Below are 13,782 nucleotides of genomic sequence, written 5' to 3' on the forward strand. Positions count from 1 at the left end.
GACTAAGTCCAAGGAAAATGAATGAATCTATTAGATTTAAAAATTGCCTTAGATTGCATACAATTGTGTGGATTTACCAATAAAGCACTCATTTTAAAAAGTTCCACATGTATTGATATAAGTTGTCATCTGGTAAAAATATTGTGACATCATTTTAACTTCTAATAATTTTACAATTAGTAAATCTACTTCATCAGCTAATCATTAATCTTTAACAGCCATATAAATATTTGAAGAGAATATTTTAAGAAGCTCTCAGACAAAGTTTTAAAGGTGGCTGCAAACTTTCTTTCGATAACTTTTACAACATGAGTACTCTAGTTATTTCTCAATTAGTAAAGTGAAAAGGCTCAAAAGGCTTTGCATGTCTGTCCTCTGTGCTGCATTTTATTTCTTCAGCAAGAAGCTTAGAGCAAATACTCATGAACAGAATACTTTTTGTTGTTTGTTTGCTTGCTATAAAGAAAGAAAAGTTAGGTAACACTTTAGTTTAAGGACTAGTTCTCACTCTTAGGGTGCTCTCATACTTGGTTCAATTGCCTAGACTGTACCCAAGTTCGATTGTCCCCCCTTGCCACCTTCTTGGTTGTTTTGTGTTCACTCAGTCGTTTTTCTTTCTGAACCCCGGTACGCTAGCGTCATCAAGCTGCTGTTGTGTGTGCAGCTGTTGATAGGTGAAAGCCACGAAAGCAAAGTGCCAAAATGAAAAGACGTGAAAGACAGAAGTGAACCGGATCAGAGTTTGCCCGAACCGTACCCAGACCACCTCTTTCGGGAGGACTGGGGTACAGTTCGTGGGTGCGCACCCGAGTTCAGCAGACATGTTCACACTAGCTAAATGTACCATACTCTGATGTCAACTGAACCTGGGTACATCATATTACCTCATTAGACAAAAAATAGAAATATGTTAAAGTTTTAAATTAAAAACTTGCCATTTATCAGGCTAATAACAAACTGGCCAACACATTCAACAGTCCTCAGTCAGAATTAATAATATAATAATAATAATAATAATAATAATAATAATAATAATAATAATAATAATAATAATAATAATAATGTAGAGTTTCATGATTTGTCTAGCATCTCTTGAAAAAACAGTACATTTGAATATTTATGGATAACAACATTAGCCAAATTAGAATTTAAATTCATTTAAAACAGGACGCTTTTGGTGCTCACACCTTTTCATTGGTCATTTTTTTATTTCAAGAATAAGGTCCAAGATTTAAAATAAAAGTTACTTGTAAAATGTTTTCTCTATTTAAAAACAATACAGTACTGTAGGTCAATAGTGAAAGATGACTTCTCTTACATCAGATTGTGTGTTTTTTTTGCACAGGATGTTGGACTCATGAAAAAATAACAGTTTGCATTAATCAAAACTGATTAGCTGAAGTCACGAGAGCCAAAGAGAATCCAATGCATCATTTTCAGAATTTGTTATGGCACAGCAGTCAAAATAGGACAAATGAGCTCATGAATGGGACAAATTCTGGACCTGAGGGGTGAGGGGTGGGTCTTTCGAATCCCCCTGACTACAGGCCTGCCTACCTTACTATTAACGAGCAGCAAATTAGGAATTAATTTAGATAAAATCATAGTTAATGGATTGTTAGTGAGAAATGTACCTTATGTGAACAAAATATGGTTTACAAAAAATTCTGATGGTGCCCTTATGAGATTCTGGTGACTATGAGTAACTCTGCAACTACATGTCATCTAACTTTTACTTGTATAGTAGACTCATATGTAACACTAATATAGCAGATATTTAACATACTCCAATGACTGATATTTTACATAGTTGCAAAGTTATAATCAAGAATATCCAAAGGGGTCCATCAAAAAAAGATGTTACCTAAACCATAATAGACTTTAAATGTACAACGACGTTCAGTGACTTTTAGTTTTAGGAGTAGACACAGAAATAGAGCATCGTTAGTTGAAAGTAAAGCAATTACAGCTGATGAAATGTTGACATCGCTCATCCCCATCTTTAACAGTTACGTTTCGTTTAGAATTCAGAAGAGCGCAAATCTTTGCACACATCAGTTCAGAAGGGAAATTAGTCTTGTTTCCAGTCATAATACCGGACTGTAATTTCAAATGCAAAATGACAAACACATAATGCGAGGTCATAGCAATCAATTTACTGAGAGTAATTTGATGGTACTGGAGGTAATTTGGGTTAATAAATTGCACTCTGTATTTTAAGACGCAACACTTTTCTTACATTAAAACATGACAGTTGGATTCATTAGGTGGCTAATTAAACAAATGGCTCACATTATGACTTTTCTTCAAACTGTGGTTAAAATACTAATGAGAAATCATTATCCTTTGCTGTGTAGAAGAAACACACACACACACACACACAGTGATTATTATTTGACAGAATATCTGCATGGCCTACAGATGCTTTTTTAAATCATGCATAAAGTTCATGCTGTATTATGTCCGATCTCTGTGCTTTTGAACACAAGATGACAATGTGCAATGGAAATATAGGCTCTTTTATGGAAGTTTAAAAAATACCCTGTGTTTTTAAATGATTAAGGACTGGAGGAATGAAGAAGTGTAAATCGAGTCTTCATTTAAAATATTCTAAGATATACATATACTTATAAGGCATTTATTTAAATCTCAGAGCAGATTTCAGCAAAATGCACTGAGAAAAAAAAAATCAAGATAGAAAAAAAAGATGTTGGCACTTTACTGAGAGTCTCTTAACTGAAAGAAACTTTTCACACAGACATAAAAAAGATCCCACGAGAGTCACAGAGAGAGATTGTCAAAGAGCACTATAAACCATAATCATTCAAGTCCATCTTTTGAAGTTATGATGGGTGGTTAATCCCGCAGGTGAGCATCTACACTGTGTGAATGTCAAATCTGCATATCTGCTTTGCTGTAAAAGGATACTTGACAATTCAGGTGTAACAAGAGGACAAGTGAGGTCTCTCTGCAGTGGATTCTCTGGACAGCATTTTGCACTGAATTATGGATCATCACAAAGTCATACTTTGAGTTCATTGCTTCTGAAAATCTGCATGCTTTTATTTAAAAATACTGTTTTGCAATGCATGTTTTAATGTATTATTATTATTATTATTATTATTATTGTTATTATTATTATTATTATTATTATTATTATTATTATTATTATTATTATTATTGTTATTACTATTAAAGCAATATATTTTATTTCATGCAGGTACAACAAATGCAAAAGCACTATATTTTACAGCTGTTTCACACACTTTCTATGTAGTTATATAGTCATGAGTAAAAACTAGGTATTATCCTTAAACCTACCCCTGAAGCTAACCTTAACATGTGTGTTTACCTATTATAAACTAATACTTCCCCAAGTGCATTGTACGTTAATGTACTGTGAAATAAAGTGCAACCACAAATGTTACTGCACTTTAACATATTATACATACACATATATGTCGCATTGTCATTGTTTTAAGAGTAATGAAAATACTCTTCAGTGAAATAAGATCAAACGAGGAACTTATTTTAAAATAAAAATCACTCTGCTATGCATACAACAGCATTTAAACACAGGAGTGAATCAGATTATAATTCCGTGTGCATAATTTCGTGTGCATGAAAAGTCTCACTTCTGAAATTTGCATTGATTTTGGGCATTCACTATCTGCTATTTTTGACCAAAGAAATAATACAATGACAAAAAAGTCATGATGATTTGCAATTTCATAAGCTTATAGCAAGTAAGGATTGTTTTGTTCTTAAAGAGTTAGTTCAACAAAAATTGAATCAGTCTGTTATTAATTGCTCACCCTCATATCATTCCAAACCACTTAGACCTTTGTTTTGAGAACATACACTCACTGGCCATTTTATTAGGTACACCTGTCCAACTGCTTGTTAGTGCAAATTTCTAATCAGCCAATTGGCATCAACTCAATGCATTTAGACATGTATACATGGTCACGACGATCTTCTGCAGCTCAATCCGAGCAGAATGGGGAAGAAAGATAACTTAAGTGACTTTGAATGTGGCATGGTTGTTGGTGCCAGACGGGCTGGTCTAAGTATTTCAGAAACTGCTGATATACGATATATGATATTTTCACGCACAACCATCTCTAGGGTTTACAGAGAATGGTCAGTTGTGTTTACATGCAGCAGTTCTGTGGGTGTACATGCCTTGTTGATGCCAGAGGTCAGAGAAGAATGGCCAGACTGGTTCTAGCTTATAGAAAGGCAAAAGTAACTCAAATAACCACTCGTTACAACTGAGGTAAGCAGCAGAGCATCTCTGAACACAACACGTCCAACCTTGGGCAGCTGACAAATCTGCAGCAACTGCGTGATGCTATCATGTCAATTCGGACCAAAATCTCTGAGGAATTTTGCAGTACCTTGTTGAATATATGCAACAAAGGATTAAGGCAGTTCTGAAGGCAAAAGGGGGTCCAACCCAGTACTAGTAAGGTGTACCTAATAAAGTGGCGAATAAAGAGTGTACATTAATTATTAATGCAAATCAGATTATACTCTCCCTTATTCTCATAAATACCAAGGATTCCAACTCATTCAAAGACCAGAAAGGTACCAACATTTCAGAAGCTTAATTAAAATATGTTAATTAAAATATCTTGTAATAGAAACAATAATATTTTAGTGTGCACTTAAAACAAAAAACGTGTTTAAATAGTTTCTTCACCTCAGTGTCAGTATAGGGTGCACACTCATGATCACTGTGCACCAGCATGACATGTGAAAGTGCAACCTGCACTCTCACTGAGAAGAAGAAACTGTTGAATAAAGTTATTCTTTTAGTTTAATGTACTCAGTAAAGCTCTTAGATTTCCACAAAAAAATCTTAATTTATGTTCTGAAGACAAAAAAACTAACTTTCAGAGGTTTGGATGAATGAGGGTGAATAATTAAAAGCATATTTTTATTTTTGGGTAAACTAACAGTTTAAGCAAACCAGTTAATCAAGTAACAAAGTAACTTTAGTTAATAAAGTTTAAGCTTCTTTATTTTTTAAGGGAAATTGTTTGGGATTGAGTTTATTTGTTCATATTTGCTTTTTTTATAGCAAGAACTAAGTGTATCTGGACACTAAGCAGTCAAACCTTGTTCACTGTGATTTTCTGATCCGTGTTATGGAGCGGAAGAGTGGGAGCATACAGTAGCAGTAATTTTCCAATGTACCAAAGAGTGCCTTTCAAAAGATTCCACTCCGCTCACTCAGCTGCTCAGGGCCGCTTGCTCAACCCTAAATTCCCCTTTGTGATACTTTGGTTCAAGAATGTGTCATAGGTTTAAGGTTATGGCACTCAATAAATTACTTTAATGCACAGTAAACATCTACAGTAAGTTAAGAACAAAGGAAAACTGCTCACACTGCTGAGAAGGGTGAATGGACTAACAACGTTTGGTCTGACAGCGATTCCATTTCCTGTTCTTTTCCATTACTGTCATTTTTTATAGGAATTAAACACATTAGTTTACTTCCTCCACTTAGCAGAAGAACAGCACTGTACAAGATGTGTCAGATTGTGCTTGTTACAAGGTTTTGACTCATTCAATAGAATGGCTATGGCAGAGAATTTGATGTGCAGCAGATCCTGAACATCAGTATGTAAAATGTGCTCTCAGTACTGCTGATGATGATACGCAGAGCAGACATAAGATCAACTACAAATGCAGAGTCAGCAAATTACTTCTCTGTTGAAGTTTATATAATGAAGATTATAATGAATTTACAAGGCAGAAATGAACAATGCGGACGCAGCAAAAGTTTAAGTGGGCAACTTAAGGAAAATATATGAGTGCAAATCATATATATCGTATATCAACTGATTTTTGTAATGCAGGTTCACAAACAAACGCAAAAGTTTTATATTAAAGCAAACTTAAAGGCAAATATTTAATTTAATTTAAAGTTTCTACTAATTTAAATTGACAATTCAAAACAATTTGAATATATAATATTAACATATTAATATAACAATTAATATAACATTATAATCCAAGTAATGTCAACAAATTATCAGCAACAAGAGGCCATTTTGATTTAAATATGTTTTTGGTGTAAAATATATTAATTTGGAGAAAAGTACACTGGGGACTGGGCGTGGCTTAATGCATCAACTATATAAGTCAGTTTACTCACAGCTGATTGGTCCAGTTTGCAATACAATACATTTAACACCAACACATCTGTAATAGACGTAAAATAAGTTAGCGATGTCTAACCCAAAATAAAATCTGCTCAAGAGGAGAATAGCTTTGCAGTGTAAGTTACCAACCTTCTTGAACCATTAAAACGTATCTCAAAAAAAAAAAAATTCTCTGTCCAATAGGCCTTAAATAATAGAGATGTGAGGATTGCGTGAGCTCTGCAATTCTGCACTTCAGTCAAGTCAAATCAAGTAACATTTATTTATAGCCTAGAGCATTATATAAACGGCTATATTCCTTTAATACCATAATTTTACAGAAAGAATTCAGCACTTTTAGCTTAGCTTACCATAGATTAGACCATTAGCATCTCACTCAAAAATTGCCAAAAAAAGAGTTTCGATAATTTTCCTTATTTAAAGCTTCACTCTTCTGTAGTTACATATTATATTAAGTCCTACAGTACATAAAAGGAAATGTTACTATGATAGATCTAGGACTATACTCTCATTCTGGTGTGATAATCAAGGAACTACGGTAGATAGTATGTCCTGCTACAGTATAGGGAGACTCTAAAATTTGCCAAAGCTGAGCACCACCACAAACTGATAGAAAATAACCAGAACAATCCTAGATTTTTATTTAACACCTTTGCTAAATTAACAAATAAGCTGGTTTCTTTGGAACAAAATGTCCCGCCACAAATTAGTAGTGATGACTTCATGAATTTTTTTAAGTGATAAAATAGAAGGCTTCAGACAGAAAATAGATGTTAAACTTTCTGCACCGCCTGATACTTCAGATCCATTAAACATTCCACTAAAGCAAAATAACCTACAGTGTTTCAGAATCATAGAACAGGAAGAGCTACATAAACTTATAAATATGTCTAAACTACAACATTTTACATACTGTATAACAGCCAACTTGTTTGTTGGCATTAGGCTTGATCAAACTGCATTTATTTTTGAACCCATACTAGACACAAAACTCAATGGCCTTGATGTGTGCACACAGCCTACAATCCCTTAGTCAGTCAGGAGAAATTCGGATGATCCAATGATTGATTTGGCTGCTTCTCCATTCATTTATTAACATTTGTTTAATTTATTTGCACTATATATCATCACATATTATAGATTATATATATATATATATATATAATATTAGTATCTATATATAATATATATATATATAATATATATATATATATATATATATAGCATTATATATATAGCATATATATATATATATATATATATTATATATATATATATATATATATATATTATATATATTATATATATATATATATATTTAATATCTGATTTTTGTCCTGTCTCTGTAATTCTGTTGCACTGTAGAAGCTCTGTCATGAAAACAAAATCCCCGTATGTGTGAACATACCTGGCAATAAAGCTTGTTCTGATTCTGATTCTGGGTATGGGAAAAAAGGAAATGATAGCCTAAACTCTGTACTGGGTTCAGTTTACTTCATGCGCCATGATTTTTTGCAGGTGTCCCTCCAAGGTTAGTTTTCCATTTTTTAAATTACTTTTTTATTTCCATGTAATATTAAATTTTACTGTAAACCTTTGGTTTAGGTTTTATTTTCTGAACATTTCTATTTAGTTTTATAAATTCTGTTTCAGTATTAGTAATTGTAGTTTAACAGAGTTAACTGAACACGTCCAGTGTAGACAATACTTTTTCAAACCTCTAATAAAAATAAAATGTATGTTTGAACAAACACTGAACACACACATGCTATTTAAACAAATAAAAGTAAACATTATGAAGAATTAGGACAAAAGGTGCATCCCAAATTGCATACTTGTGCATTATTCTACCCCATTTTGTAGTATAAATAGTGCAAATAGTGCATTCACACTGAAAACAGCAGCTGCTTTGCTCATGCAACGGAAGGGCGGAGCTTTCAGGCACTGATGTTGGATAATTTTATTTATTTTGAATTCTCCTTCAAGAGTGAATATAGCACCTTCCGATGGTTAATGCAGTTATACACATGGCAGGTATTATTTGGTAGTTTGGTCATTTATTGTACTAATTTGGCAACCGTCAAACGTCATCAGGGAAACGGTTTAAATTTCTGCTTAGTAAAACAACTGTTAGAATTTAATTTGGGACAATACTACACTCATATACTATGCTGTTGAGTGTATAAGTGCATAAGCACGTAGTGCATAAGTGCCATTTGGGACGCAGCTAAGGTTCTTTATATTAAAGAAAGTGTATGCAGTTAAACATGTCTAGTTTAATTTTTTGTCAACTGAAGAAAATGTGTTTGCTTATAAAAGCGCATTTACAGGCACTTCACTAAACAACTGCAGTCAGATTTTCTACAATAGAATGAATGCTTATTATTTTTCTTTTTTGCTAATTAATAATTTTGTTTCAGTGACTGATGTTAGTTTTAGTTTTTCATTTATTGTTATTTTTTTTTTAGAACTTCAATTGTTTTTAACCATTTTTATTTTTCTTTACTAAAATAACCTGGGTCCCCACCTGCATTTTTAGGGAGTTGAATGCAGTTTCAAAATGCAGAGTGCATGAACAGTATAAAGCACTTAAAGGTAAACTGACAAATTTAGCTGCACTGTGTACAAGACAAAGATGTATACCGCGGTGAGAAAAATAAGATTTTTTTTCAGTCTTCCGAGGTAATTGCATATACAGACATGTCAAAAGCCTCTCAAAAACAGCACCCAGAAGAGCAATCCAAATCCCTCTCCTCTTGTTCACAGTCATCTCAGCACATTTCCCTATTATTTGCTCCTTGAGTTTAACGGATGGACCTTTTCCCTTTTCGCGGTTCCTGTAGCGGTGTTAGTCAGCAGGGGAGGGATGTATTTTAGAAAGAAAGAGTGAGGCCTGTATGTTTAGGTGGAGGCGTAGTGTTAGCACGGTGAGCTAAACCTATTAACCGTCTTACAGCACGAAAAAAAAATCTTCTTAGCGCTATACTGAAGCCTTTTATATGGCAGATAGAGCTTGAACCATATTCCTCGCTGTTCGTCTCTATTTGGAATCGTTCCAAACCGACAGGATAGAATGCAGAAAAACAATGAGGAGGAAGGGGGGATAAAAACCTTACAGGCTACTTAAATTCAGTTGAGGACGGTGGGGACCATTGAAATTCTGCCCAAAACCCTAGTGCATTGATCTCAATTTCCTGCCCGGCTTGAGTAAACAGCACAATGTGTGCCTACAAATCAAGTAATTAACACTTTAAAAAGCAACTGGAGCTGAGAATGAATAAGGTCATGTCAAATCTATAATGGAACGAAACTGCGAGAGGAGGAAAGAGATTGTTTGGTTCCCTTTGGCCTCGTGAGCGTAGCCATGCAGTCCGATGAGAACGTCAGAACGGCGATCATGATCATTGATTATGCAGGCCGCTGTTCTTCACTCCTGCCAGACAATGCCAGTAAAATCCAACACAAGGGAACGTGATTGATAGAACGCCTGGCATATGTGAGAAATATAATACAAATACAGCGACTACATGGGAAAAGTCATTTGAATAAATACATATTAATAAGCACAATGCAGGAATATTAAAGTACCAACCATCAAAATAAGTTTTAAAAAATACATGAGGTTCAGTAGAGGAGGAACAGCGCGGTTAATATTTATGTGGCAAACACTCTGCTGATCCATTCGTTTTAGCCTTGTGCTGAAAAACAATACTTTGCTGTACAGCAGCAATTGGTGTGTTGACTGTGCGAGACATCATCGTTAAACAAGATGAGCTAATTAACTGTCCTTTTCATATTGAATTGTTTATTAAAACTGTAAAGTTCACCAGCAGTGACTTTGATTAGGTTATTCTAAATGCAACTTAACTCGCATTCATCATAGCAACACCAATAAAGCATTTGTGTTATGAAAATAATAATTATTATTACACATCAATGAATACAGGCTAAATGTATTATTCACAAGACAAGAATAAACAAAATTGAAAAACAAGGTCCAAGCAGGGTGGGATTGTCTCCAAAATGAACTAAAACACCTAGAAAAAATTCAACATAATGGGAACAACAATTAGGAGTTCAGATGCAAATCCTCTAAATGCCGTCTAAAGATTTCTTCTAAAATAAGCATTATTTCTTCTACGCTTCCTGACAAAAGTCTTGTCGCCTATCCAAGTTTTAGGAACAACAAATAATAACTTGACTTCATTTGGTATAAGAAGTGGCTTAAATGAAAGGCAAATGCCTCAAGATTGTGCTTATTTTACCACAATAAAATATAAACAAGCCTTGATTTTTAATTATTTTTTTAGGACAGTAAGGTCTGACTTTGCTTAGACAAAAGTCTTGTCACTTAAAAAAAATAATGTACAGTATAGAATATAAAGTCATGGTGCAGTGGAAAAAGAATGAATATTGTGTATGACTCCCATGAGCTTGTAGGACTGCATCCATACATCTCTGCAATGACTCAGATAACTTACTAATAAAGTCATCTGGAATGGCAAAGAAAGCATTCTTGCAGGACTTGCAGGAGTTCATCAAGATTCTTTGAATTAATCTTCAATGCCTCTTCTTCCATCTTACCCCAGACATGCTCAATAATGGTCATATCTGGTGACTGGGCTGGCCAATGCTGGAGCACCTTGACCTTCTTTGCTTTCAGGAACTTTGATGTGGAGGCTGAGGTATGAGAAAGAGCGCTATCTCCTGCTGAGTGCTCTCCTGTGGTTTGTAATGTAATGGTCAGCACAAATGTATTGATACCTCAGGCTGATGCCATCTACTCTGCAGATCTCTCACACGCCCCCATACTGAATGTAACCCCAACCCATGGTTTTTCCTTCACCAAACTTGAGAATCTTGGATTCCAATAGATCTTCTGCAGTTTTTGTGATGATTGGGATGCAGTTCAACAGATGATTCATTGGACAAATCTACCTTCTGCCTCTTTTCCAAATGATCAACTAGAAGTCAAGGTATTATTTATTGCTCTTACAACTGGGATCGATGACAAGACTTTTGTCAGGTAGTGTACATTTATGTTCAGTTATTTCAGTTTAAAGGGAATGAAAATAATTGATTCATTGCCTTAAAGGTTAAAGTACTGAGCCTACATAGAGGAGCCTGAGACAAATGTTCATTTAAGAAGAAAATTTCAGATGGCACTTAGAGGTTTTTGCTTCTAAACTCTTTAAATAAATATAAAGTTAAATTTACATGTATGGCTGTCATGTATATAGTGAAATGGGAAAATAACCATTTAAACTAATCTTTGGCATAAATAAAAGGTTTTGAACTGTTATCTTTAACGATATTTTAAGAGGACATATTATACATTTACAGTACATGCTGTCCTTTGTCTTTAAAGTGGTGCAAGGCATTCATAGATAAGATCCATGAAGTTTCAAAGACTACAGTTTCAAACGTAAAGATATATTCTTTTCAAAAAGTTAAGACTCACCCTTAAGACTTAACTGAAAACACCATGTTTAAACACACCAATACAAATCTGCATCAGTCATTGGAAAGACTGTAAAAAAACTACCCAAATGTAGACTCAAAAAATAATTTTTGCTGCTTGTTCGAACTACTTATTTAAAATGAGCTGAATCAACACAACTCTTGAGATTTTTTTTTAAGGACAACGTAACATTATGTTCAATCCACTTACATTTGTAAAAAAAAAAAAAACAAACAAAAAAAAAAAAACAATCAGATTGTGTTGGGAGAACATGAAATTGTGTGAAACCCAGCATTTTTACAGTGTAGAAGAAAAAAGGTGTACTATACTATTGCTGCCCCTGCGTGGACCCTTTTTATGTAAAATAAAACATTACCAATCTGTTATGCTATGCTTAAGTTGCGCTGAAAACAATGATCGATCAGCTACTGTAGGTCATCTGCATTTTCTGAATCATATTGAATCAAGGTAATAAAGATGAAAAAAAAATTGTGTCACACATTTGAGGCATCTGGCCAATCACATTGCAGTGGACGGCTTTCCAATAAGAGAAGACAGCACTTTTCAGAATGCTGATCTTTGTAAAAATTGAAAAGTTTCAGAAAGGTGGAGCAGATATGAGCAACAATAACATTTGGTAAGTAAAATAAGATGCTTTTTTTATACCTCAAACAATGTAAATGCATTGCATTAAACACAATTTCCAAAATGATGTTCTTTTTAGCAATTTCATAAGACCATAAGTTAGTTGTCCCCAACATATTCTTATTGAAGTCTGTCTATCTATCTATCTATCTATCTATCTATCTATCTATCTATCTATCTATCTATCTATCTATCTATCTATCTATCTATCTATCTATCTATCTATCTATCTATCTATCTATCTATCTGTCTGTCTGTCTGTCTGTCTGTCTGTCTGTCTGTCTGTCTGTCTGTCTGTCTGTCTGTCTGTCTGTCTGTCTGTCTATCTAACTGTCTGTCTGTCTGTCTGTCTGTCTGTCTGTCTGTCTGTCTGTCTGTCTATCTATCTATCTATCTATCTATCTATCTATCTATCTATCTATCTATCTATCTATCTATCTATCTATCTATCTATCTATCTATCTATATATCTGTCTGTCTGTCTGTCTGTCTGTCTGTCTGTCTATCTATCTGTCTGTCTGTCTGTCTGTCTGTCTGTCTGTCTGTCTGTCTATCTGTCTATCTAACTGTCTGTCTGTCTGTCTATCTGTCTATCTAACTGTCTGTCTGTCTGTCTGTCTGTCTGTCTGTCTGTCTGTCTGTCTGTCTGTCTGTCTGTCTGTCTGTCTGTCTATCTATCTATCTATCTATCTATCTATCTATCTATCTATCTATATATCTGTCTTTCTGTCTGTCTGTCTGTCTGTCTGTCTGTCTGTCTGTCTGTCTGTCTGTCTGTCTGTCTGTCTGTCTATCTATCTATCTATCTATCTATCTATCTATCTATCTATCTATCTATCTATCTATCTATCTATCTATCTATCTATCATCCATCCATCCAGCCATACATCCATTAATCAATCTCTCTATCTAAAAATGATAAAAATAATAGCATAATGACATGCTTTTTATGTAAAAGCAGATAGATACGCAGATAAGAAATAGATACCTAGCAGTGCCATGAAGCAGATGCATATGGCGAAGAGTGAGCTGAAGCTGAGTCCCACATCGTCCCTGTAGATGGCCAGCGTCACCTCACAGTGTCGGCCGCGATAGCCCTCTGGACAGTGGCAAGTGAATTTGGATGGAGACTGTGCCACACACGTGCCCTTGTGACACGGACGACTGGCACACATTGTGTAAACACAGAATTTGCCAGTAGAGTTCACCTTAACCATGTGACCTGTGGGACACCTGTGATTGGAAGAGACAGAAAGTTATTTTGTGTGTGTCTGTTTGTTTACACACTGTAAATCAAGTAATTCTTAAGTTTAGGACAACATCAAGGTGAGTAAAATGTTCTTTAATTAAATGCAAAGTGAATTAAATATACCTTCTTAGATGGTGTTTTTAATTAGAGAAGAAAAATCTGCTTGGAAACTATTTACCATTAGTTTGGTGTTTTTAAAATTGTATTTATTTATTTAAATTTGTTTAGTTTAGAAATGTCTTAAAATAACCACT

The 13,782-nt window shown here is 34.3% G+C and overlaps 1 protein-coding gene across 1 annotated transcript in view; it reads right to left on the minus strand.

Moving 5' to 3' along the window:
• si:ch211-186j3.6 (neural-cadherin) overlaps positions 1 to 13,782 on the minus strand; it is a 440,558-nt gene that overhangs the window by 15,745 nt on the left and 411,031 nt on the right. Inside the window, 1 exon segment of the mRNA XM_056462007.1 lies at positions 13,268 to 13,512. Within this exon segment, the coding sequence (XP_056317982.1) occupies positions 13,268 to 13,512 (245 nt within the window).

The sequence above is a fragment of the Danio aesculapii genome, chromosome 7 (genome assembly GCF_903798145.1).
Source record: "Danio aesculapii chromosome 7, fDanAes4.1, whole genome shotgun sequence".
Taxonomy (NCBI): Eukaryota; Metazoa; Chordata; class Actinopteri; order Cypriniformes; family Danionidae; genus Danio; species Danio aesculapii.